The following is a 27,438-nucleotide window of genomic DNA, read 5'->3' as shown; positions in this document are numbered from 1 at the left end:
GGGTGGTACCCTAAAGCACAGATCAGTCTGGAATTCAGAGTTTTGTATGGAAATTTAGAATTTCCATGAACACCAGACACCTTCTAAGAGGTGTGGGGAGAGGAAGGAAAGTATATTTTAGAACAGAATCGAGGTATCTGTGGATCTGATACTTATCTTGAAGACTGTCTGAAGTGTTCCAGCTCACAGATTTTAACATTCACATTAAGAAAACACAGGATTCTGCCCTACTCCAAAGCACTTGGCTTCACTCTCCACATCTCATTATTTAACGGTGGATTTCCAAAGAGCCCTTATCAGGCTATGGATGTCATCTTGAGCAAGATGCAACCCCTTTCAGAAAAGCCCTTAGCTTTACAGCATTTCATGGGCGACGTTATTGCTGCTGGGTCTCCCAACACAAAGGAAAACCAATTCAGGGGAGATGAACCCATTAATAAAGAGCAACTTTTACATACACAGCTACCACACAAAGCTGAACTCAGAGTCCTTTATTTTTTTTTTAAGTAAAGAAATTCAATTGAATCAAAGATAACAAAATTACATTGTTTTGCAATGACCTCAATTAACATCACACAGAATAAAGAACAAAAAAAATTAACACACAAGAAAAAATAATCAAGGACACATCGTATAACTTTTTAAAAGGTAAACCTCAGCAGATATAGAAAAATTGCATTGCTAGTTGCAAATCTTCTCCCCAGGAGCTGGCAGCTCCCGAGAATCTGACTCAGAACCTGGCAGCTGGGGGCAGGTCTCAGTATACAAACGCAACCTTTTCTGGGCAGCATTTAAAGTTAAAAGGATCAGGAATGTGGAAGTGATGATTCCGGAGAATCCAATCAGAAGCAGAATTTCCCATAATTTTTTTTAATTTCGGTTGAACAGCAACAGTTCAAAGACATCAAGAAAGTTACACTCAACCCACTCCACTAAGGCAGCTGCATTGGCAGAAATCAGAGTGCACAGGTACAGATCTGGCTTCCTGAAGGGAATACCCCCTTCTGCTTGGGGAGACCTGGGAGAAAGGGATAGGGCTTTTCTTGAAAAATTGTGCTTTCTTAATGAAGAGAACACAGGTTTGTAGTGAACCGACATCTGGGGCTAGAGACAAATCGCTGAACGGCTGTTTTGGGAGAATGTCACTTGGACTGAATAGTCATTTTTTAACTAAATCTGGCCCATCAGCCATATTTCTTAGGACTCCCAGTTGGCAGCTGCAACCAGTTTTAGCACTCTGGTAAAACATGCTTCTACTGGTCACTTTGATATGATGTGCTGCCTCCTCTGGTCGTAGCTATGTTCTCTGCATGACAAGACAACCACTGCAAAAGCTTGCCAGTCGCATAAAAGCAACAGTTGTATCTGCTCCTACTTCTACAGCCAACTATGGGACTCAGAGACCTGGATGCTCCCCAAGAGGGTTAGAACCAACCAGGCTGCCTGAAGTTAGCAGTGAGACAGGAAAACAAGCCTACGCTCAGAGGAAGCAGAGCGGGACTCTTCTTGAAGGAGCCATTAGATCTGTTTGGAAAAGGTTGTCTCCTCTTACAGCCCCAGTGCGGTAAATGCTGCCCTTTAATGCAGTGATTGTGCCCTTGGATTTAACCAGCAAACAAATTTTAAAAAGGATACAAGTGTTCAAATGAACTACAGTACAGTTCTTGATACCACAACCATCCCAACCCAGCCCAGATGATTAACAACAGATAATTAGATCTCAGCTCTGGTGCCACCACGCCTCAGCCCCCTGAGCCAAAAGCAGCAGAGTTAGAAGAAAACAAGTCCAGATGGAGACAGAGTGGACACAGCAGCAGGAGCATGTCTTGCAGAAGAGGGGGCATGGATCCCAGCATCACTACAAGGCACCCCTTCGCAGGCTCTTTGGTGTACCCTAACCTCTGTTCTGAATAGCCTTTTAAAAACAGAGTACTCATACCAAAAGCAATTTGCTTTCTGCCTAGAATTTGGACCCCTGCAGTAAACATTGCTATTCTGAGTCACTATGGCTACTGCATGCCACCCAAACACACAGAACTGCCAGTGGAAGGACACATGGTGTCTGACTCAAGATTGAAGCAATGCACACATACAGCCTTCTGATTGGCTAGTGTCAGTTGTCCATACACCACCCACTAACACAAGGCTGGGTCCCTTTCTAAGCTTCTTTTAAAGGAGTTTTACTATCACCAATAAACCCCAGATAGGCATAACATTTCCAGGCGGTTCCTTGCATTGCTCCCCAGTGATCAGTGCCACTACATTCGGCAATAAACCCCGCAAATGCCATCCCTGATGTATCGGCTAAGGAGACAGCCCATCTCCTGCTGTACACTACAGGGCCAACAAGCTAGTGGACTGAAGGAGCTAGCTCATTAGAACGTGGGATCTTTTGGATTTTAGAAAGGAAACATGTTTATGTTTTAGTCAATAGCCGTGAGTCAGCCCCTACTTCTATAGGCAGGAGAAGTCAGTTGTAAAATAATCTACTGCTTATTTAGTTATAATTTTAAGCCTTAAAACATACACTATAGCTAGTTTTAGGCTGCCCAAACCCAAGGTCCTTTCCTAGCTCAGTACACACCTGTCGTTCAGTGACATTTCACCCATAGCCAGGCTGCTTTTAGCTTTGACTCCAAAGAAGGAAAGTCGGGTGTTTGCTTTCTGCATGAGAACAGAGAGTGACAAGCAGCAGAACTGCAGCTATGTTGAGAAGGAAGTGGGAGGAATGAAGGGCAAGGCACTAGGTGTCTGAAGGGTTGTCCTCTACGGAGCTTGACAGAACTAGGATGGATGAAGAAAAAGTAGCTGACTAAAGTCAAGTTCTGAGACACATCAGTACTCTATGTTTTAACTTAACGCTCACAATCCAAAACAAATACTTCTCGATAAACAAGAATCAGTGTCAAGAAGTGCTGAGGAGGAGACTGCGGAGAGTTTCAGGTGCCTTCACAGTGCAACTGCAACAGGTTCAGACTCATCTGGAAACCCTGTCAAACGCTTCAAAAGGAGAACGTTAGAAGCTGACTATTAAAGATTCTGGGAGGTCTGATGTAAAGAAAACAAGTTCATCGTGCTCTAGTCTCAGAGCAGGTCCCAGCTGCTCACCTGCAAAGTTCAAATCTCTGCAGACACCCTGGTAGCAGTGGAAGGCAGATTGGACCAGTCTAAGCGTTCAGGGAGAACTGGTTGCAACCTGACTAAGAGAGACCCTTTCTGGTGGTTTGTTTCTAAGTGCCGATGATATCCAATGACGGGGTGCATAAATTTATGGTACTAAGTGCTAGTTAACTGAGCCCTAGTGAATTTTATTCCATTCTACCTCCCTTCCTCAATCTGAAACCACCAATATGGAAAATCCACTTGTTAGCTCCCATCTCACACAGCAAATCTAAAGAGAAGAGCTGCACTGTTCCATTTGCATGATCAGGCTATTTCAGGAAGTATTCAGAGGCTTACACTTTGGATGCTTGCTATGACTAGCGTGGTTGTTTTGGAAGGCGCTTGTTGTGGAAGAGAAAAAGTCTCTATAGGCCTGGAATGAACACTCATGACTTTCACCTCTAAAGGTAAGAGCTCAAACCTGACCTAGGTCATATGCTATTATGAGGATGATGTCAACATGGTCCCTGGCATGCATATGCCCATATCACATACCACTGCTAGCATATTGCGTGGGGCACAGCAAATTAGGATCGATGTACAATGACAGGCCCTCTTACAGCAGTGTGCACGGTCTCCTCCAGCTATAGGGTTTAATACAGAAGCCCCTTCTCCAGAAGCCTGAATACAGAATTATGTAGTGCAGCAGATTTTTAGCTAGAAGGAAGGCAGAAGAAATGATCCGCAAGATATGGCTTCCAGTCAGACTGGGAAGCTCTTAAAATTTTACACCACTGGTCCCTGGCCCATGCATTCAAAGCCACAGCAAGTCACACTGGTGAGGGAGTTTTTATTTAACATTTCTAGCTACAAAAATTTGTTGGGGTGAACTTAAGTCTCAAAACTCAAATGAGACCCTTAAAGCCCACGGTAAAAGCCTTAAGCAACTCCTTCCCTTTCTCCGGAAACTAGACTAGCTAACTTCCACACCTGCTAGCATTTATCATACTCCAAACACAAGCACAACTACTTCAAGTGCTTTAGAGAATACAGACAGCTCATCTGAGGGTGCAAGAACTCTTGTGGCAAGAGTGCCAAGACTTAGGTCCACCTCCTCCCCAACCCCCCAAGTGACTGCTCCAGAATGTCTGGCGTGCTAAGTGCTCCTGACGTCTCAGACTGTGTATGGGCAGATAGAGAGGCAGTGGGAAAGTAAGTGCTATGGAAATCTCTATAGGCAGCATTACAGGGAAAAGTTCTTGCCTGGTGCTACCTCTGAAGAGGAACGGATGCTGATCATGAACAGTTTCCTTAAGTCTTAGAGATCTTTCACAGTACCATCCAGTCTAACCCTGGGAGGGGCTTTACTTTCTACAGAAATGTGGTGACCCTCTTTTGGAATCACTGCAGGTAGGATGAGCTCACAAAGGAAGAAGGGGCGGCAGACTTCGGCTGCCAACAATAGTGAAAAAAAAGAACTGGAATTTTCCCAGTGAAATCTGCTTCCTTTGGGTTTCTCCAACAGCAGAATCCCTGCCTGTCTGCCCAGTTTGACTGGACAAGCAGCAACTCCTATCAGGTTGGAAATTCCCCCAGGTGCTCTTCTCATTGGGGGAGGAGTTATGTTTAGTACTCAGCAAGAACAGAAGTCACTGACTGACTGGTCACCTGCCACAATAAGATCAGTTAGTTACACTAGACTATATCCCTGTGTTTGAAGAAATGAAGACACCACCATTCTTCCTCACGCCCTAGGAAACAGGAGACCAAAATGCCATCATCTTACTAAAAGCCTTTCCAAGTCAAAGCCTCCCTCACTGAATCCAAGGAGACGGAGCTCCCCTTCAGGCAGGTTCTACAACACTTAGATGTATGGAAATGGAATCCCTGAGCTCAGCAGCTAAAGAGCCACCAAAGACATTGAACACCCAAAACAAGCCTCTCCAAAGCAACGATCCCTTTGCTTTCAGTTAGAAAATGGTTGCAAGTCACCACCGGAGAAGGAAGCCTTCAGCACTTACTTTTAGAGAACTGACATTCTGCAAACAAGGGCCACACGACTCATTTACAGAAAAGTTGGAAGAGTTACAAAACTGGGCTTAGTTTAGCACAGCTGCAAACCCAGGGCTCAGCTACACTGAAAAGGGGTAGGGTTCATAATTATTTTATTAGAGAAAACAATTGAGGCTCTTTTTGTTTAAAAAAGCAACTATTTGGGAAACAGCAAAAATATTTCTTGCTTCAAATACATCAACATGTCACCTGCGTTTTGCCTGCTCTTTGAAGCCTCAACAGTTTGATGGGTGCTAAGGACAACGTCTGTTCCCCTGGGAGTGACGACGACTCCTACTTGCAGCTAAGCTGGGTTTGGAGGAATGAATGCACATAGCGACCTGTAGAGGGAACTCCTTACTGTGGGAAGGGCAGTCTGGTCTCTTGGATGGCCGGTGGCTTACGAACAGCAATTGCAGAGCTGGCTACAGAGTTTAAGCACTTCTGAAGTTCAAACCCATCGTAGATAAAGAGCCACACCCCCACACATTTATATCATGTATCTATGCCAATGTGTATAAATAAGAGCGGCTTACATTCAACTTCTAAAAGAGTGGGAGATACTCTAAGTTATGTCCTATGAATTATTTATACCAACAGCTACTTCAGCGAGAACAGAGCCAAAGTCGGAATGCCCTGTAGGATTGTTCTGGTGATTTGTGGATGAGTTATGGACAAGAGGATGAGCACAAAGACAGACACAAACACCAACCAACGTCCTTTAAGCCAGCCACAAGCATGGCCAAGTCTTGCCATGGCTTTGCTTTGGTCATGTCTTCTACTTCTACAACAGCAGAACCTGAATTCTCTCTCTAAACGAGACAATGCACCGATTACCACAGTTTGTTAAAACAGGCCAAGGCAACTGGCCTAAGGCAAACTGAAGGAGTTTGTTTCCTGATATGATCATGCACCTTTGCTACAGTAGTTAATTATTGCTTTATTAAACAAAAATCTCTCCAATCTACTGAACTCCAGAGATCGTGTGGCCCAGGAAGCTTCTTCCACTAGTGTTACAGGACTGAAATTCAGCAGGGTGTTTTACCCTTAAGCTTCAACTAAAGTGCCTAGAATGCAAAACCAGGGCTAGAGCAATAAAGTGCTAATTGGTGTGGGAAGTGTGACAGGAACAGAGATGAAGTAAATGGATGATGAAAGGAGTTACAAGGACAGAGTAATGAGATGATGATATTGAAGGAACTGAAAGTAAAGCAAAGTTTGACCACAAAGTTCCACTGTCTCGACAGACTGTTTCTATTTTTATATTAAGGTCCTTGATTGTCATGGGGGAGCTTTTCTTCTAGGGTGTTTATCTTAAAAGAGCCCTCTGGGCAACAGTACAGTATCAGCCCCTAGATGAGGGAGGAATGCAAGTGACTTTCAAATTGCCACACTTCACCTTGTGCATTAACTGAAGCTGATCTTGGTGGAAGTTGATATCCTGGGTGGGGAAAAGACTTAACGAGCCAGAAGGGCTCTAATGCCCAGCTGGACATAGACAGCCTTACCAGATCCTAATAACTGTGGAGGCAGTTAGTCATACAGAGATAAACATTTAAGCTACACAGGGTTAGAGACATCCAGTTCCTGTAAACTCCTAGGCAAGTCATGTGGCTGAAAAACAAAACCATTCATTGCTTCGCAAGTTCAGGGGAGAGATTTTGGAACATTCTACCCTGGCACATACAAGGAAAGAGAAGAAGCAAGAATTGATATTGACACGTCCGTCCGTCCCTGTCCCCTCAGACACTCCTTAAGAAGGGTGTATTCATTCTCTGTGAAATACTCTCACACAAATTGGATATACCCCATAGACTGATAATCAGCGGTTCCAATGCATTTACCAGAACCCATTTCAAAAAGGCCTGGGTTAAAACACAAAAATACAGTGATAAAATAAAACTCTTTACATTAAAAAAAAGGCAAGTATCATAAGAAGGCTATCTGTTTTGTCTTGGTGTGAGAGTGTTTACATAGTAGGAAATCCAACAGAATGACCAACGTGAAACTCATCTATACAGAGAGGCCCAGCAGAGAAGAAATGCAGGAGCAGCAGAATGCACCACCACACTTGAGATAGCTGAAGCTCTGACAAGTTGCTCAGTGTTTTCTAACCCAGCTGAATCCTGGTATGGGCACTGCCAGAGAAAGCAAGAGGCCCTTGTCAGATGGTGCAAGGCTGAAACTCTACTTGTCACTTCAGGGTTTCACTCTTTCTGCAAGCCACATCCCAGTGGCTTACAGACTGAACTGCTGGTTTCTATGGATTGATACAGGGTTCTCCCAGTGTTAGGAGAGATATGACCAGACAGGGGGAACTGAACTCCCAGCACAACTCATCCACAGCTAAACAAGTTCTGCAACTCCGTGAAGAGTCTTGACCAGTGGAAGAATAACCTGATGGTCAGCAGCACTGGGACTTCTACTTTCTAAGTAGGCCATCACATTAGTATGAGAATCCTGCAGCAAGCCCTAACCAGCAACTCAAAGCAGCAAGCCAGTTCTTCAAATGCAGCAGTGCACTGCAAACCCATAAGGAGACACAAATATGCTCAAAACCAGTTATTGCCCTCTGTTGTAGCTCCATTTCAGAAGGAAACATTGTGGCCAACCCCCAGTCCCAGGATGTCACAAAGAGGATGGAAACCTGAAACAGCAGGTGAGGGAATTCAGAGTTCCAGAAGAGGGAAATATAGTGAAGCAAATCGGAGAGTGTCTTTGGGGCAGTTACTCCTGGCCGGACGCTGCTTGCTCTGTATCTGAGCACTGAGACTTATTCCTCTCCCACTGGCAGATGGCATTGGTGTACTGCACCACAAGCTTATCCATCCAAGTGAGGGGTTCAGGAAAGAGTACAGCCCCCTCAAAAAAGCCCAGGTGGCCTCCATGGAGTGGTAGCACAAACATGACGTTTTCCCGTTTTTCTGCAATGTTAAGAGAGAAAGAGAGCATGAGATTTCAGAAGCCAACTGCAGAAGCTAAACAGCAGAGCTCTGCATCATCCCAACCAATGGTACCCACCGTGATGTGCTAGGGTGTGTCTGTGCTCCATCGGGGTAGCGAAGGCTTTGCAAGCACACACTCATGCTTCACAGCAGAGGAAAGCAAGCTTTTTGTTGACAAGGGCCACCACGGATTTGAATTAACTGAACGTATTACAGAAGCCCTCCCATTTCATATAGCTGGGAAGCTCATGGAGACAAGTACCAGCCTGCAGTGCTCTCAATACCTGCAAACCGCTTCAGCTGAGATAAAGCACTACAGGCTGGGATTGATGTGCAGCCTATAAAGCCCAGCAGTCCCAGCCTGCAGTGCTCCATTTTGACTCCGGCATGTTGCAGGCTGGTACCTAAAGGCTCCACGGGCTGCACAATTCCATATGAAAAAGGCTACAGGCCACACTGCAGAACTCTGGCTGCACTTTAGCCGGCCGCTGCTTTATGGCATAATTCATTCAGGGCATCACTTATGACTAGGTTTTCTCCTTATAGCTTTTGGTGCTGGAACAAGAAGCCCTGCTGTTCTCCTATGGGGCATGTGCTCTGTTCAGCTGTGAGACATGAACCAGCTCTTTCTTTTTCATTCCAAGGCTCTGAAGGGTCATTTGCCTTCTTCATGGCCAAGGAACAGCAAATAGATCTCTTGGGCTCTCTCACTCCCAGTCTCATTGGGACCCCAGCAACAGGTGGAGGAAGATCGCACAGCCACAAAGCATGACAATCACTCACTTTCGCTATACTACACTTGCTGCCGCAGGTGACCGTTAATTTTAGCCCTGAACAGTTAGACCCCAGCATAGTAACTAGGGCAAACCCCAAAAGGCTTTGCTAATGTTGCTTTACTGATTCTGTGTGGGGAGCCAAGAGGTGAGGAAGCAGTTCACTGCAGAGCAGAGACGATTTAATCTCAAGCTAAACCATTTCCAATTTTGCTTCCCGACATCACCACCAGTGAGGCAGCAAGAACGTGCATTTCTTGGGAAAACAATCTGATCGTTCCCTTGGGCTACACAGCCAGCTGAACAGCGTTTAGCTGGATTCTACCAAAATAAAATTTGGAACCTCCTCAGTGAATGGTGGTTTAAAAAGCAGTTTAAATTGCACAGTACATGTCCACCGGATTATGGTAGTCTGCAGCCAGACCTTGCTATACAGGGTCATTCACAATGTGATGAAGGGGGAATCCAAAAGCAATAGTCAGTTTTGGCAATGCATTCGACTCACCTGACAGAGCTTTTGGGATCGATAACAGACTGTCATGTACCAGAGGGTCATCAGCAGCATTAACCAGCATGAGGGGAACATAGATCTGCACCATGAAAGAAGGAAAAGGAAAGAAACGGAGAACCAGTGTTATAGATTCCTGGTTTGAACTCAATTCTCTTACCAACAAAAGGCACCTACTCACAGCCTGCCTATGAATCCACAACTGAGTGCCACATCTTGTGATGGACCTACACCTGCAGCAACAATCAGGAACGTAACACACACAACTGAAACCATGCCGGGTGGACTGTCACTGCTGGGCTGCTCTGCAGCATTTGGTATGGTTCAGCTGAACTGCCTGAAGGGCAAGCTGGGTATGACAGGACAATCACCAGTAACACCTTACCAACAGGGCAGTTCCAGACAGCAACACTGGATCGTTTCTTTATGACTGGTACTCGGGATGCACATGGTATTCCCCACACATCTGGTGTGGCCAATATTTGAGAGCATTTGCATTCTGCTTTTGGAAGGGAGAATCTAAGCTATCACTGCTAGGCAGATGGTCATCAAATGTATGTTTTTCTCTGGCTTCCCAAGGGGAAATGCAGCACCCAAAGGGAATGCACTGCTGAAACCCGAGACGGGACAATCACAAACTGGCAGAGATGGAATAATAGTAAAACTTCAGTTGTGCATGTTGGTTTGGGCACAAGATATGAAGAATGTCATTTCCCTAGGCTCCCTGCAGTTGTTGATGAGAGATGCTTAAGCAGGCCAGAGTGGCATGCAGCCCAAGCCTGGTCTTTGATTAGAGGCTGACGTCAGAGGATCAGATGTCAGCCATGATCATGATAGGATTCTGCCATCATAAAAAAATATTGCCAAACTGAGCGTTTTCCTGACACCCTTTCCTGGTAACTATCACCCTGCCTTTGGGACTACAACGTGCTCTTTGTATAAGGCTACTGAAAGAACCTCACCCAATGCCTGAAGCTGGAGTAACTGAGTAGTTGCCAAGGGCTGGCTGAGAGGATTCAGCCTCTTACTCCACACATTCAGAGCAGCAGGAGAGACTTACTTTTGGATATTTAAAGCCCTAATGCTTTACTGAGCTTTGGTAGCCTATTCACCTTTATCTTTTGATCCAGCGGGTCTTAAGGGGAATAACTAGTACATTTCCCAGCTTGGCTTCCGCAGCCCTGGGGCTCTGCAATGTCTGATCATCTGATTGGAGAGGCAGTGTCTGAGCCTCTTTCCAAAGTGGAATGATTCATTTTAAATGTTTCTGGAATTGCATAGGTCAGAGTGATACTAGTCTGAAATCTTTAAAAGGGCTTAACTCTAGGGTTGGCTTTGTGCTCAGAACACCATGTTGCTACCACCAATACAGAATTCTATGCTGAGGGGCTCACAATTTGGCTTCATGTAACATAACCCAGGAGAACTGAATTTGGGGTAAAACAGATGCCTCTTGGTTTCTGAGCCAGCCTTTGGTTTGAAGGGAGCGTCACTCAAGTCCAGATGAAGATCAGGGCTAGGATTCTCAAAGAAGCTTAAAGGAGTTGGGCACTTAATTCACTGAATGTCAATGGGATTTTGGTGCTGAACTCTCATTAGGTTCCTCAGAACTGCCAGCCCTGACACACTGTACACCCGGTGGAGTAATGAGATATGACATCTAGGTACCAGTGATGCAGAAACCAATCAACATTCCTCTTCATTGCCAAGAGCAAAATGAAAGCATAACCACCCCCTCCACCGTGGTAGCTTACCCTTGGTAAGTAATGCAGACAACTCTCCTTTTCATAATATTCTTTCAGGGAACTGTAGCCATGGAACTTCCTGAGAAAAAAAACAATACAAAGAACAGTAAGGCAAGAACACTTACTCTCAGTACTGACCAACTGCCATTTTTTATCTAGTCCACTTCACCAGCAGAAGCCACAAGCTGCCCAATGCGACCTCCTTCCAGTGGTTTAATAGAAACCATCTGTTCAGGCCCATCTCAGTGTAAAATCCCAACGTCAACACAGCACAACAGATGAAATGCTGCGTTCTCTTCTGCCAACGAGTTCTTCACAAGAGCATGACCATCGGGGGGAGGCAGCACAGAACCTGCCAACTTAGCGTGCAGTTCCCCAAAGCATCGAGAGAGCAGAGCAAGTGCAGCACAGTAGCAAGCCGGAGGCAGGACAGATGGCAAATTAAACACTATTAACTTGTGTCTTTTGAGCAGGACATGGATGAGGAAGCCTAGCCACACCTGGGGTCTTTAAAAACATCCTTCCTGGTTATCAGCAATCTTGACAGAGAGAGGACTGGAGGTGTAATTAAGGTTGGTTACATTAACAACCCCCTTTTGGTAGGCATACTCAAAATGCCTTGCTGGATCTCATCTTCAGCTGCTTATGAACCCTTAAAATACACCTGCTGAAGGGCCCATCCTAGGAGCTGAAACTCATGGGAGTTATAAGCCTTCTGAAGAAAGTAAATACTAATTTTTCTGCTGGAGTCCAATCCGGTCCCACTACCTCCTTCCTACTTCATAAAAGCCACAGCTAAGCTGCAGGTCCCAACCAGGCAGACCTGCTCCTTCCCTGCCACATTCCAGAAAGACTACACGATAGCAGGACCTCCGTGATCTCACTTCCTGCTGGGCACATAGGGCAGGAATCCCCTTCCCTGGGGAGCAGCTTACAAAGCCCACGTCTCCCCAGGAGCAGCAGAGGAAAACACTTTCAGTCCCTTAGCAGCTCTGCTGGCTTTACCACCTGCCAGCTTTGGGTGGTTATTTTGTGACTATAGTGTTTGGGGTGGATGCCATTGCCTGGTCTTAGGGGAGACTCCAGAAAAGGAAAATATGAGGCCATTGGAAAATAGACTGAATTAGTGCTAGAATACTTAAAAAGCAAGGGTTAAACCTGAGAGGCAAGAAAAGGCTGGTGTTTAATATTAAACAATAAAACCCCAGAGCTGAAGTCACCTCTATTAATGCAGCAAGGTTTAAAATAAAGCAAACCATAAGGTTTGCTAAAATGAGAACAAGCAGGTGCTAAAGGCAGGAGGTGTATGTGTGTTTTAAATACACAGTCGAAGGTAAGGCAAGGGTTAAATATTAATTGGTAGGAGCCAGCATGGGCCTACCACTTTATGTCCCAGGCCCAAGCCCCCCCCGGTTTTCATCCTTCTAGACTTTTAGGCAGGGACTGTCTTCCCGGGGGGTTGTAATGCACCCAGAAAAATGGGACTCTGACCCTGACTGCAGCTTTGGATGCTTGATTCTTACAAAAGAAAGTAGTAGAGATCTTGTCAAAAGCTGGATCAGAAGTTGGCAAAGATTGTGGGGGTTAGGCAACATTTTGACAACATTGCTGCTGTCGCAAATTTCAGGAGCTTTCTACCCACCTAGCAGCAAGTAAGTAATAGGACAACATTAGTGAGAATTTGAAAGATAGGCTACAGAGGATGCCTGTCATACCTCATGACGGTGTCATCGATCTGCATGAGGGATGTTGCTGTGTAGAGTCTGCTCAGGTCTGAGTCGACCAGGGCTTGGGGCTGCTTAACGCTATCTCCAAACAGGACTTGCCTGAAACACACAACAGCAGAAAATACTGAAATCACACAAAAGCAGCTTGGCCCTGTCCTGCTCAGACAACCCAGAGAAGCTTGCATCTGCCATTGCTGATACAAACAAATGAGAACTATATCCCCCATCCATGAGGATTACTTATGAATGAGCCTGGCTTGTTAGTTTTGGCCTGACTGCACATGGAGGTAAGTTGAGAACTTAACAGCCTTCTCTGGGACAAAGATGCTTTTCTGCTACACTGAAGAACTGCATTTGAGAGACGTGTAACAAGAGGACTTTTCAAAGCATATCCAGGGACTAGGGGTGTTTGGAGCAAAGGCTTTTTCAGTTAAAGGCAGAGTCCTTTGGCTTCTGACCAAAGTCATGGGTGGCTCTGGTAACAGTGCTAGAGATCATGGGTGTAGCATCTCCTTCCCCATCTGGTGCTATTGCCTCACCAGTGCGGACACAATGTTAGTTCATACAGAGAAAGTGATTTGGGACATTACCTTAACAGAAAGCTATTCACTGAGGACATTGTCCTAGTCAGAGATTACACCCAAGACAGGACGTGTTATTTCCACAAGAGCAAAACTCTACCCTGACAAGTAGGAAACATACAGGTCGCAGAAGAAAAAGACTGCAAGCTGTGGATAGCAGGAGGCTTGCAAGATTTCTATCCCCTTTAAGAGGCAGCTGTAGGGTGGAGATGGAGTTTGTTCTGGGGACCTGCCCTAGAGCATAAGAGATCCATTATGGAAGCAAAATATTTTGATAACTCAACAAAACCTCCTTTAAGCCTGCAACAGGTTTCTCCTGGTTACGATGCTGAGTACCCGTTTAATGGGGAGATTACAGCCCTTCATATATTTTGAGTTTTGTCAAGTTGTCAAAATATTTGGCCATCTGGAGTGAATTATGTGGATCCCCACACACTGTACACACAGATAAGAGTTTCCTTCCCTCCAGAAAGATTCTCCACAATGCAAGAAACACGACAATTTCATTTACAAGATTTCAACTCTGCCAACTGGACTGGGCATGAATAAGTTAACTATTTTAATTTTCTCCCACCTCCCAAGTGTCTCTGGGCATCTTAAATAAGCCAAGGAGATACCGAAATATAAAGGCAACATGCCCCAATCAGTATCCAAAGCCGTTTTGGCTGTAGTAGTGGGCAAGGGGGGAAATGAACATGAATTTGAGTGGACGACCAATAAGAGTTAGACATTCAATCTGACCTATTGCTCACCCACAGTAAAGGCATGGGAGTAAGGAGAGCACAGGTATCAGCAATACATGGGAGTATTCCTTCTAGCTGTGCATTTTTAGGTTCTGTAACTCAGGCTATTGTGTTTGATAGAGAAACACCCCTATGCCATGAATCCTCAGCTCATACCAAGAACAATCCTACCCCTCTGCTCAAATATGTGGCAGAGCACAACAGAGAGCTGCTCCCTCACCTCCTTGAGCATAAGAAGGTCTCTGGCTGAAAGGGAAACGCATGCAAAATATACTGCTGATGTCTGGCTGCCAAGGTATATAGCAGGGAAGCAAGGCTGCTGGTAAATACAGACCAACACTGCACTTCTCATCTTGCATTTACTCAGTCAATGAGCTTTCTTGGAAGGGAGAAATAAGCAGCTAGGCTCAGGCTGTATGAAAAGGACCCCAACGCACACTATACGGGAGCCTATGACAGGCAGGACAAAGAATGAATGATATGCTGGGGCAAGCTTCCCTTCCCCTTTTGTTCACTAAAATCCTCCCATTCTCGGAAGCTGAAACTTATTCACAGATTTCTAGGTATGGATTCTCTCTAATTTAAATTTTACCCTTTGGATGATCCCCTATGGAACTGCACATTAATTCAGTGCTGCTATTACAGTTGAAGCTGGCTGACCCACGTAAATATTCGGAGCAGACGCCCTACTACCGTACCTGTGAGAGAGGATGATTTTCTTCATGTTGTCTGCCATGAGGAAGTTATAAAACCTCCGACACTGATCCCACTGCATGAAGGTTTCCTGTGCCCTAAACACAAGCACAGGTCAACAAATCAAAGCAGGTAACAACTGTGTACGTCTAGTTGGAACAGAGCAATAAAACACAGTCTCCAGGCCACTATAACTAGGTGTTATGTGAACAGGCTGCAGGCTTTCCCACCAATGGCTTAATCTCCGAGGGAAGAATTTGGTAAACGTCAGAAAAGATGTCTACAGTCTCGTTAGGCATCAGCTAGTCACCACTATGCCATCACTGAAGTGTCCTGCATCTCAGGGCAGCTTTAGACACCAATGGGAAGAGGGTTAAAGGGACACCCAACTTACGTCATACTTGGCATTTAGCCTATCTGCCTACCTTGTAACAACCATGACATATGAAGAGTATGCAGGGAAGAGACTGAATATGTTTCACTATTTTGTTAGGTACTGAATTTCACAGTACTTTATGCACCGTCAAGTTTGGCTGTTTCCTCTGTAGGTCAGTTTTCCTTGTTTGTGCAGCTCTTCTGCGCTGCAACAAGGTTGTGAAGTGTTTAAAACAGGAAGTCCACCTCCAAAACCCACAAAAAAATGGTTGGAGGACAAAGGGATAAATGAAGTACCTGAAACGGCTACATTCTGAACTGGTGTCCCTGTAATTGAACTGACTGGTCAGAACTCCACTTCACAGCTTACTAAATTAACACATTGCCAGTCTCAGAATTATTAACATCAGCCAAATTATGTGAGCTCTTCCAGAACCAAATGTTTCCCTTTGCTACGCAGGTTATTTCTATAACTGTGAACCCTGTTACAGGGTAATGAAGAAATATACAGTCCCTCTTATTTACTGAGCAATCCAAGAACCTTGGGGTGAGAGACTACTTCAGGAGTTTAATCATTAATACCATGGGAACTAATAGATCAGAGGGATTTATCAGGACTTCCCAGGTTCAAGCCAAAAGCTATCAGATCCCTAGCAGAGCGTGAGTTAATGAATAAGCTACATTTGTTCATGGCACAATACGCACCAGGGCTTAATGCAAGAATGGGATTTAGCCTCCAGACTTCCTTATCTCCATGGCTAGCCAGGATATATCTGCCATATACTTGTGGAAAAAAAGACTCCATTTCATTGGAAAGCTCTTTGCAGGCAACTGAATCTTTAATGTCATTGAAATCCAGGTTAATTGTTAGAGCTATCACACTTTTCCATAGCTGCTGCTTTGGACAGCAGGCCTTATGCTATAAAGAGCCTGAGCAGAGTGCAAAATGAAACCATTTCCTGTATTTAATGATCTGTGCAGGTTTCGTGGGCATGGGAACCTATGCCACAGCCTACAGCTCACACTGAATGTCACATGGCTGAGAAGCAAGGCCACGTTGTCGAGAGCAAACTCAACAGCAGAACCACACCTACACAGATACCAGAGATTTCATAATAGAAAAGCATGTCACCTTTTAGCCTTCGGGGTTGAATTCCCCCATGTAAATTAACTGAAGAAAATAAGGCCTTTATCTATTTTCCTCTCTGCAGCCTCTTCTCACTGTCAGTACCCTGGAGAGCCTGCCCTGCAGCACCCAACAACTGAACAGCTTTCCCAACGGATCCAAAATCTCTTTTACCTTGTCTTTCCTCAGCCTCTCTCCTATCAACCACCAACTGCCTTAGAATTTGTCTTAGAGACGGTACAACAAAGGAAAGGGATCTCCATCTAGAGCAGGGATGGGCAAACTTTTTGGCTCGAGGGCCACATCTGGGTATGGAAATTATATGGGGGGCCATGAATGCTCACAAAACTGGGGGTTGGGGTGCAGGAGAGGGTTGGGTGGGCTGGGGCCGGGGTGCAGGTGTGTGTGTGTGGGGGCTCCAGCTGGGGGTGCAGGCTCTGGGGTGGGAATAAGGGGTTGGGGCTGCAGGAGGGTGCTTCAGGCTGGGACTGAGAGGTTTGGAGGGCAGAATGGGGATCAGGGCTGGGGCAGGGGAGGCAGTCAGAGGTGCAGGCTCTGGGCAGCGATTACCTCAAGCAGCTCCTGGAAGCAGCGGCATGTCCCCGCTCCGTCTCCTACGTGGAGGCACAGCCAGGTGGCTCTGCGCACTGCCCCATCTGCAGGTGCCACCCCTGTAGCTCCCATTGGCTGTGGTTCCCAGCCAATGGGAGCTGTGGGGGTGGCGCCTGGGGTGGGGGTAGCAAGCAAAGTCCCCTGGCTGCCCCTACGTGTAGGAGCCAGAGGGGGGTCATGCCGCTGCTTCCAGGAGCTGCGCGGAGCTACGTCACACACAGAGCAGAGCAAGCCCCCAACCCCACTCCCTGGCTGGAGCACCAGAGCGGGGAAGCCCTGGACCCTGCTCCCTGGCAGAAGCTCTAGAGATGGATTAAAACGTCTGAAGGGCCGGATGCAGCCCCCGGCCGGTAGTTTGCCCACTCCGATCTAGACTGACCAGCCATCCATACCATGTGTATTCAGGGCTTACATACAGATTTGATGTGAGAGGCCAACTAGGTCAGGTCTGGGGGAGAGTAATGCTTAGGAGTTAAGTCTGGAGGAGCTTTGCACCCTCCCATTCCACACACTGAAATGGTCTACACGGAGGTGTGTCCTAATACAAACACACACCCTATCTCCCTTCTAAGGGAGCTTTCTAAATAGCCCTCTTTCAACCAGCTATTTGGCTAACGAGCATTTAAAAACAGCAAGGGAGGTTAGGTAGGGAGACTTATTTGAAAAGCCCTCTTGCCAAAAGAACAGTAATGCACAGCAGAAGTTCTGTAAATGGAGATTTGCTATAACAAGCTCGGCCAGCAGAAGGAGTCACAAGCTCAACAAGCAGCTAGTTTTCTGCACTGCAGGGGGCACTCAAGGAAACAGATGTTACTTCACAGTGAGACAAGTCGGAGTCCAATATCATGCTAACAGGTCCTGTCCTAGACTGCCAATCTGCCAGAGCTTCAGGGGCTATTACTAACACCAGCACACAGGGAAAAGAGCTACTCTGAGCAGGAGTTCTGGCTACAAGCATGGAAAGTTAGCATACATTTTAACAGACAAAAAAGGAAGGATTAGAGCCCAATATAGCACTTGCAAGCCCTGTATACAGCCAGCCTCCACAGCTATGCTGCTGCAGCCACAGTAGACCAAGAGAGCACTGATCTTCCGGTCTCGAACCCCCACAACACTCCAGACATCTCCCTAGCACACTGAAATCCTTTCTGAGTAGGGAAGGGGGTAAACTTTCACTGTCTCAGGACTCAAACCAGGTATGACCTGAAGTCTCAGGAGGATACAAATTGGTCATTTGTTTAAATTGCTGTATTCCAGCTTTGGGCGATGTTTTAATACTGTTAAAAAGCTTCTGCAACCCAAGGTTAAAAACAGGGGTTTAACTGCATGTGCATTCTTCCCTAGACTTGGTTGAATATTAAGGTGACTATTTTCTAACCAAAACCAGCATTACTATGCATGCAGTCAGAGCATCTAAAAGTGCTCTATAGTGTTTAGAATTCAGCCATCAAATCCCTTAGTTTCAGGTATTTGTAGTGAACTCAAAGTATCTAGGTTCCTTGGCCAGGCTGAAGTTATCTTTGTTATGCTGATCCTTTAGTGTAGGGAACAGTCATTTTTGCAGCAGCAAGACCACTGTTGCTTATCTTCCTCCCTCTGAGATAGAGACAGAGTCAGTAATTATTCATCTTACTGTGTGGCAATAGAAATCTTATCAGCTTCCGGAGAACACTGCATTACTAGAGGAGTTCTGTACTAGAAGGCTGTGGTAACTGGCACATAGAGGTAGGTTCTGGCAGTGTTTGTGGTGCCAGGACTCACTAAGCAAACGTGATTTTAGTGTTCTCTCCAGTGGAGTGCCTCTGACTAGCAGAAGTGACTCTTCCCCCGTGCTTCCTTCCCAATTATGAGACAAACACTGAATGGTCATGGAGATGCCATTTTAGCCCATAACTTTGTGCTGCCATTCACCAGCACCCACTCTCAGTCTAAACTTGGGCTTGTAGTACATTACTATTAACACCAGGTGGAGCTCTTACAGCTTCCATTTGGAAGACCACATCTTGTTTTGCCAGTCTGACTAAATCACAGATTAAAGCCAGAAGGGACCATTATGAATCCCAAGATACTTGCTGCTGGTACTGGTTAGGCTAGTCAGAAATGTTCTTGCTTGTGAACCTGGAGTCTCCTTAATAAACAACCATACAGCCCAAGCCGTCCGGCTAATGAGTCACTCCAGGAGAGACTGGAAGGAGGGGAGATCAAGTCTCTCTTTACAGAAGGTAAAGGCAGCATTTAGTGAGTCCAGAGTGTAACACCCGTAGAGGTCAGGGTGATGCCTGCTGGCAGGGCAGGGAGCAGCTTGTATCCCAGCTGCCAGCACTATACTTCCACAGGAACCTGTACGGACTTACCTTAGCGCGCTGTACCCTTGGCAAACACTGACGCAGCACAGCACTCTCTCTTGGTTGGCCTGGGTCTCTCCTAAGTACTTGCACACAATGTTTCCACCCAAGCTGAAGCCCACCACAACCAGCTGGGTCTGAGGGAAGGTCTTCTTGATGTAGTTAACCATGGCTCCAAATTCCCAGGTGCAACCTGTGAGAAAGGCCAAGTTCAACATAATGTTTTAATCTGAGTGTTAGACCCCTCTCCAGCTTTTAAGCAGCTATAGCAACTATACTGGAAGTTTGTGTGCCTTTCAGCACTGGCTTCAGAAGAGAAGGTCTCCAGAGGGTAGAGGAATCCTGGTTACCTCAAGCTCAGTTATGCTGCTGGTCAGAGACTTCACTACTTCTAAAGAAGTAACATGCATGAGTATACCAGAGAGCAGCTGGATGTAGCATGCTTGCAACACACATGCTGGGGAACATACAATACTTCAACATGTCAGGAACACTACCGTATGAGGGTGCAACTGTCCACCTAGACTCATGCACAAAATGCAGGGCATGGAGGCCAACATGTCACTGTAGGAGTTTTCCCATAGACAGAAACAGCCCTAGATGCTACCCATGATGCAGGGAAATAGACTAACCCCACTAGCAAACCTTTCAGCACAAAGGATCCCAAGGTCACTGTCTTTGGAGTAGGGTATCTTGCTATACCCAGCATTTCAGAAATAGCAAGACTGAACTGATTTTGTGTTTGACAAGATCTGAATGAAGGAACGGGAATAATAGGGTCATCTCCTTTCCTTCCACTGAAGATAGAGACATCACTTAGAAGATGGAAGTTACAAGCTGGGTCACATAACAAAAAGTCTTATGGGACTATGACCAGTAACTCTGGAGTTATACCTAATGGAGCAAATAGATTGACTTGCTTGTTCAGTCTCCCAGTAAGATGGGACACACAAAATAATGCTTTGATAAGACGTGTCTTGCGTCTATCCCTCCCAAAATATATTAGTTTTCCTGAACTCAAGTGTTCACTATAGAGATTTTGCTCTCACCTGATGTCTGAGCAGAAGGGTAAGTGTATTTGTCTAGAAGATGGAGCTCTCTTCTGACTCAAGCCTTAAGGTTTACAACATACACACGAGCACTTACTACAGAAAGTTCTCACATTCATAGGCTTTACAGTCAGAAGGGACCATCTTGATCATCTAGGCCAGGGGACGGCAACCTTTGGCACATGGTTCTCCAGGGTAAGCAACCTGGCAGGCCGGGCCAGTTTGTTTACCTGCCGCGTCTGCAAGTTTGGCTGATCGCAGCTCCCACTAGGCCAATGGGGGCGGCGGGAAGCGGCGTGGGCCGAGAGATTTGCTGGCCACCGCTTCCCGCCACCCCCATTGACCTGGGACGGCGAACCGCGGCCAGTGGGAGCCATGATCGGCTGAACCTGTGAACGCGGCAGGTAAACAAACTGGCTCAGCTCACCAGGGTGCTTACCCTGGCGAGCTGCGTGCCAAAGGTTGCTGATTCCTGATCTAGGCTGACCTGCACATTGCAGGCCACAGAGCCTGACCCACCCACTCCTGTAATAAGCTCATAACATCTGGCTGAGTTACTGAAGTCTTCAAATCTTGATTTAGAGATTTTGAGTTACAGAGATCCACCATTTACAGCAGAACCTCAGAGTTATGAACACCTTAGAAATGGAGGTTGTTCGTAACTCTGAACAAAACGTTATGGTTGTTCTTTCAAAAGTTTACAACTGAACATTGACTTAATGCAGCTTTGAAACTTTACTATGCAGAAGAAAAATGCGGCTTTCCCTTTTTTTTTTAGTAGTTTACGTTTAACAAAGTACTATACTTTTTTTTTTTTTTGGTCTCTGCCATTGCCTGATTGCGTACTGCCAGTTCCAAATGAGGTGTGTGGTTGACTGGTCGGTTCGTAACTCTGGTATTCGTAACTCTGAGGTTCTACTCTATTCTAATTCAAGCCAGCAACTGACCCATGCCTCACACTGCAGAGGAAAGGAAAAAAAGAAAGAAAGAAAGAAAGAAAGAAAGAAAGAAAGAAAGAAAGAAAGAAAGAAAGAAAGAAAGAAAGAAAGAAAGAAAGAAAGAAAGAAAGAAAGAAAGAAAAGAAAGAAAGAAAGAAAGAAAGAAAGAAAGAAAGAAAGAAAGAAAGAAAGAAAGAAAGAAAGAAAGAAAGAAAGAAAGAAAGAAAGAAAGAAAGAAAGAAAGAAAGAAAGAAAGAAAGAAAGAAAGAAAGAAAGAAAGAAAGAAAGAAAGAAAGAAAGAAAGAAAGAAAGAAAGAAAGAAAGAAAGAAAGAAAGAAAGAAAGAAAGAAAGAAAGAAAGAAAGAAAGAAAGAAAGAAAGAAAGAAAGAAAGAAAGAAAGAAAGAAAGAAAGAAAGAAAGAAAGAAAGAAAGAAAGAAAGAAAGAAAGAAAGAAAGAAAGAAAGAAAGAAAGAAAGAAAGAAAGAAAGAAAGAAAGAAAGAAAGAAAGAAAGAAAGAAAGAAAGAAAGAAAGAAAGAAAGAAAGAAAGAAAGAAAGAAAGAAAGAAAGAAAGAAAGAAAGAAAGAAAGAAAGAAAGAAAGAAAGAAAGAAAGAAAGAAAGAAAGAAAGAAAGAAAGAAAGAAAGAAAGAAAGAAAGAAAGAAAGAAAGAAAGAAAGAAAGAAAGAAAGAAAGAAAGAAAGAAAGAAAGAAAGAAAGAAAGAAAGAAAGAAAGAAAGAAAGAAAGAAAGAAAGAAAGAAACCCACCTCAGGGTCTCTGCAAATCTGACCCTGGAGGCAAATTCCTTCCTAACTCAAATATGGTGACCAGTTAGATCCTGAGCTCATGGGCAAGACCCACCAGATACACACCTCGGAAAGAATTCTCTGTAGTAACTGAGGAGTCCTCCCCCTCTAGTGTCCCATCTCTGGCCGTTGGAGAGATTTGCTAATGGTATTTGTGGATGGGCCATATGTCTTGTCCTATCCTACAGATCCAGGAATATCACTTTCCCATTTGCTAGTTGAACGGAAGAGCTTTCAGTTTTCAGGAACAGTATCCTTTCATGATTTGCACTGCCACCAGTGCATACATTCCCCTTTGATTCAGATAGGAGAGTGCATGCAGAGAGTAGCATTCATGCTCAAGTTCACATATGCTGCTCTCCAGGAAGAATGACCTATTTGCTGCAGTCTGGACTGACTGTGACATCATCCTCAGCAGCTGGAGGAATCTTCAATACCGGATTAAAGACTCTTTCAAATGCCACATTTTGATCACTAACCATCTGCCCTCCTCTTCCCTCCCCATCCCCCACAGTCATGCCCAAATTCAAACCTAATTTAATTATTTCCAGATGGGGAGGGAGAGGCTGACTTCAACAAATCTCAGACAACTTGTGTTCTAGTCCCGGTGTATATATTCTGCATCTGAGACACAGTCCTTTATTTAAGGGGAAGGCGGATCTCATGATTAGTGCACAGGATTGGGAGTAAGGAGACCTGTGATTTTATTCTGGGCTCTGCTACTCACCTGCTGTGACCTCAACTGTTGACAAATATATGCTGGATAGCATATATGTGTATAAAAATAATTATTAATATGTTATCTGCACCAAATATATTAGTATGCATTAAGCACAATAGCATAGCAGTTATACAGCCTAAACTGGCCTATACCTTTACTATAATCCTATTCACTTATGCTAAGTATCCCATAACACCTTGCATTAGCCAAAGTAAGCTTTGGCTAAAGTAGATAGGAAAGATGTCAGGATCAGGACATAGGAGTATTTTACCATAGTAACAGGTAGGGAGTTATTCTCATAGGTCAGTACTGGAATACCCCAAAAGAAGAAGACAGAGTGGAGGTTGGTTGTAACTCTGAAAAGGTCGTAACTCTGAACAAAACCTTATGGTTGTTCTATCAAAAGTTTACAACTGAACACTGACTTAATACAGCTTTGAAACTTTACTGTGATTAAGAAAAATGCTGCTTTCCCTTTATTTTTTTTTAGTAGTTTACATTTAAAACAGAGAACTGTACTGTATTTGCTTTTTATTTTTATGGTCTCTGCTGTTGCCTGATCGTGTACTTCGAGTTCTAGATGAGGTGTGTGGTTGACTGGTCAGTTCGTAACTCTGAGGTTCTACTGTTTATGATTGTTCTACCCTGGTACAAACCTAGAAGGTACCTTCATGGACCAGCACCTGAAATTCTAGTATCTAAAACAAAGATACATAAAGGAACAAAACAACAAGCCAAGGAACTAGGACAAACTGATGGGCTGAATTTTAGTGACTTGTAAGGAACTATGTAACTTGTAAAATCATCCTATAAATACTACCAGCTGAAATGCATAACTTTGGGAGCACACCTTCTGCATAAGGTGAATGTGCCATGAGACAGCTTCCTAGAGACCATTTTCCTGTACTATACAGGCAAGTCTCATCTTACTGTTCCGCAGTTAGCGCGTAAAGCAAAAACCGTGTATAGTGAAACACTCATTGAGTTGAATGGCGGATGGAATCGCCCGCACAACAGATGCAGTATTTATATTGTTATTTTTCTTTTTTTCCCCCCCGTTTTTGCCGACCGTGCAAAGCTGAATTTGCGCATGTTAAATGCGCCTAAGATGCGACTTGCCTGTATTATTATTGGCTTCTAGCAATGAACTTGACTGACATTGGTTATTTGGCCTCTTGCGTATATTTCATAACAAACCCAAGTGTCATCAAACAATTGACTATACTATTTATCAGCATTAAGTGAGTCACTGCATCTCTACCGCAGTTGCCCTATTTGGGAAATACCGCCTTTCCTTTCACAAGCATTTTGAAAGGTGTGGCTGAAGAGTGTTAAATATTGTTATGGGTGCCCTGTACATGGGGTGATCTCATGACAAGTACCTATTGAATGCAGAATCTGTTACAGCCTGCCTTCCGGACGCAGTTACAACAGTCACTTTTGGGTACCCGCAGTGTTGTTGTAGCTGTGTTGGTCCCAGGGTATTAAAGAGACAAGGTGGGTGAGGTAATATCTTTCACTGGACCAACTGCTGTTGGTGAGAGAGACAAGCTTTCGAGGTTACACGGAACTCTTCTTCAGGTCACTTCTGAGTATATTCAGATAGAAGTGAGCTGGGCACTCTTATCTGTGTTGTGCTTCCTGCCTTTGGTAGAGCAAAGAGATGCCTAGATCTGTAGCTAGAATGGTAGTGGGAAGCCAGCACTTGGGCACTTTGAGACTGGAACCTTTGGAGAGAACCTAGAATGGGGTGTTTAGATAAACTTGTGTTGCTCTATGGATATTCCCATCACCCCCTACTGGGGTGTAGTTAGTGACCGAGACTGAGCTGATGGAGACCAACCAGCAGAAGAACTCCTCGCCCCATTTTCTGTCTCATCCACCTTCACCCTTTCCTCTGTTTTCCCACCCCGTGACATACTCTTCAGACCAGTCCTACATGCCCCATTTTGAATGGATTCACTCTGAGGCAGAGCCACAGCCTGTTAAACCTTTTAATTCTTTGCAGTTTCAGGGAAGGGACATAGCTGCATGGATCTCTTTGGCTAACAGGCTCAGCTCTCAGGCTAGTATTTACCACAAGTTCCCAATCCTTGCTCTCATGGTAGCACAACTGAGCTAGAGAAGAGAGAACCTGTAACAGGAAGAAACAGCAGTCCAGGGCCTACGGCAGAATTCAGGGGTGAGCCAGCTCCTCTCCTGAATCACTACTTAAGGGAGGCAACAGGCATTCTGCTAGCTAAAGGGTGGGCATGCAAAGGCCCAGGATCCTTATTACGAATGAGACAGAAGCTGGCAAGAACCAACAGGTCTGCCTCACTTAAAGTGCATTAGAAACAGATCATTATGGCCTGCTCAGGATTTAAGAACCTTTCACCTGCCTCCAGGGGGGTTTCTGGCACTCAGATTGACTGAGTTTCTGGCAGCACCGCCTTGTACCCTTCTGAAACACCATTTGTTAGGGCTGTTTTTTAATCAGCCAGTAATACTTCACAAATCTCCGCAGCTCCTCCCTGTACCTCTTAAAACTAGTAGAACATCTTCCTTTTTCTCCAGAGAAAAAAGACCACTGCCAAAGCCAGAATATATCAGGACACTGCATCCGTGAGCCACTCAGTTAAAACCTGAAACCCAAACAATAAGAGGAACTGAAGTCCAACACTGACCCAATGTAAATTTAGTAGCTGCTGTGCTTAACTGAAGAACTCCTCACTGCTCCAGGGGTCACAGCACTGCAGTTCTAACCCAAGGCCTGCCCTTCAATGCAAGTCCAAATCATTTTTGCTTAAAATCCATTTATGCCAACTCTAAGGCCTCGTATAATAACGTACTCTCCTGAGCAGCGAACCGCGGCCAGTGGGAGCTGCGATCGGCTGGACCTGCGGACATGGCAGGTAAACAAACTGGCTCGGCCCACCAGGGGCTTTTCCTACACAAGCGGCGTCCCAAGTTTGGGAAACACTGCTCTAGAAGAAGCCAGCCGTCAAAATAATTTCTGACCATTTGACTTGAGGGCTGCGAGCAACAGCTTCACAAACCTGAAACCGAAGTAGCAACAAGTCAGGCCTGGTCTATGGGATGAATAATTCAAAAGGTCCCTGAATTAGACTATCCTCTTCCCAAAGGATATTTTAGCTGTCGCTGAATTCCTACAGGGATGCTGGCCTATTTGGCTTGGAGTCAGAAGAAAGTCTACATTCCTGAGTTTATTAGACCTGCCTGGCTCGCTGTTTGGCAGGGCACTCTTCAAATGAAGTTATTTTTCTGATCCATCTTGAGGAAATGCTGGGCATTCCTTGCCCTTTGCAAGACTATAAGAAGAAATAAAGAGCCACGTCTCTAGTGCTGCACTAGAGAATATCACCTTGGGGTCCGAGCTCAAACCCAGTGGAGTCAAGGGAAAAAGTGCCATTATCTTCAGTAAACTTTGTATAACTCCTGCACTAGACTCTCTGTGAGGATTCTCAGATTTGACACTAGCTGAAGCCAGGACTGCATGTTTAAAGAATATGGCCTTGATTTGTAAGCCCCGCTAGGTAGAGTTGTAATGAGCCTATATTTTTCTCACACACACACACACACACACTTAAATGTTATGAGATTACTATTTTCATTTCACTACATGTTCCTGCTATTAGCCACCATTCTGACCAATTCAGGCTCAGGAGTTATTATTAGGCCTGAAATTAGAACTGGCCTGATCACAGTCAAGATTTTCAAGAGTGATTAGTGGCTGGGAGGAGGAAGAAGACAAGACTTGCCACCTTAAAGGGGCTTTATTTGCAGAGAGCAGGTGCTCAGCATTTACTGAAAGAAAGACTTAGGCTTTCTGAAGGACTCAAGTTGGGCTGCCAAAATTCAAGACACTCAAAGTCACTAGTCAGTTTTGAAAACCTTGGCCTACATGCAGATTACTGCTGGGGTGTTTAGACACTGCAATACTCTAGGAAAACCTCAACCTCAAGCCATACAGCACGGATTTGACTGGTTCCCCTAAAAGGTGAGGGAACTGAATTCTCTTAAACAGCAGCTTCCAAGTACCCGTTACTCCCCAAAGTTTGTCTAGTTTTTTTATAGCACTTTCCATACTTTATGGCCTTGAAGATCTCTAAAGGTTAATACTGGTAATGTGGTACTGCTAGCTCAGCAGGAAAGCAGCAGCCAGGAAGCTCAAGAATATTGCAGTTTATTTCTAGTTTAAACAAAACAAAAACCACTCATGGACTAGACGTCTGCATGCTAAATACCAACCTAAAATGAAATCTGATACAGGGGTTTTAGACAAACTGATAACCCTCCACTCTAGTACTATGTATGGAGCATCTCCACTCATTCCCACCATGCCAAATGTTTGCAATAAAAAGGGTACAAAAGAAAACAGGCAAGACAAGGAGCCCATGCCATACAAGCTAGGCCGAGGCAGTGAATGCTGTTACTGAACTGCCTGCACAGCATTCCTGGGTAACCAACCTTAGGAGATGCTTCCATTCTTGAGAGATCACTTTACAGATGAGCAATTAAGAATTAAAATAGCTGTACCTGTCTAAGCATGGGTTCGAACTACAAATCAGCTATTGTAGCCGAGGATAGCGGGCACTTC

At 44.9% G+C, this 27,438-nt stretch overlaps 1 protein-coding gene across 4 annotated transcripts in view; it reads right to left on the bottom strand.

Annotated features, from left to right (window-relative positions):
- Positions 1 to 476: 476 nt before the first annotated feature.
- Positions 477 to 27,438, bottom strand: part of ABHD2 (abhydrolase domain containing 2, acylglycerol lipase) — a 63,645-nt gene continuing 36,683 nt past the window's right edge. For all 4 annotated transcript variants that reach the window (XM_044979840.1, XM_044979839.1, XM_044979841.1 and 1 more), the window contains 6 exons: positions 19,337 to 19,520; positions 14,875 to 14,967; positions 12,841 to 12,951; positions 11,135 to 11,204; positions 9,378 to 9,462; positions 477 to 8,078 (listed from right to left, as the gene is read on the bottom strand). In XM_044979840.1, coding sequence (XP_044835775.1) covers positions 7,882 to 8,078; positions 9,378 to 9,462; positions 11,135 to 11,204; positions 12,841 to 12,951; positions 14,875 to 14,967; positions 19,337 to 19,520 — 740 coding nt within the window. In that variant the 3' untranslated portion in view covers positions 477 to 7,881. The remainder of the gene's footprint in view (positions 8,079 to 9,377; positions 9,463 to 11,134; positions 11,205 to 12,840; positions 12,952 to 14,874; positions 14,968 to 19,336; positions 19,521 to 27,438) is intronic.

This window comes from Mauremys mutica, chromosome 11 (assembly GCF_020497125.1).
Source record: "Mauremys mutica isolate MM-2020 ecotype Southern chromosome 11, ASM2049712v1, whole genome shotgun sequence".
NCBI lineage: Eukaryota > Metazoa > Chordata > Testudines > Geoemydidae > Mauremys > Mauremys mutica.
This window is presented reverse-complemented; position numbering and strand designations above follow the sequence as displayed.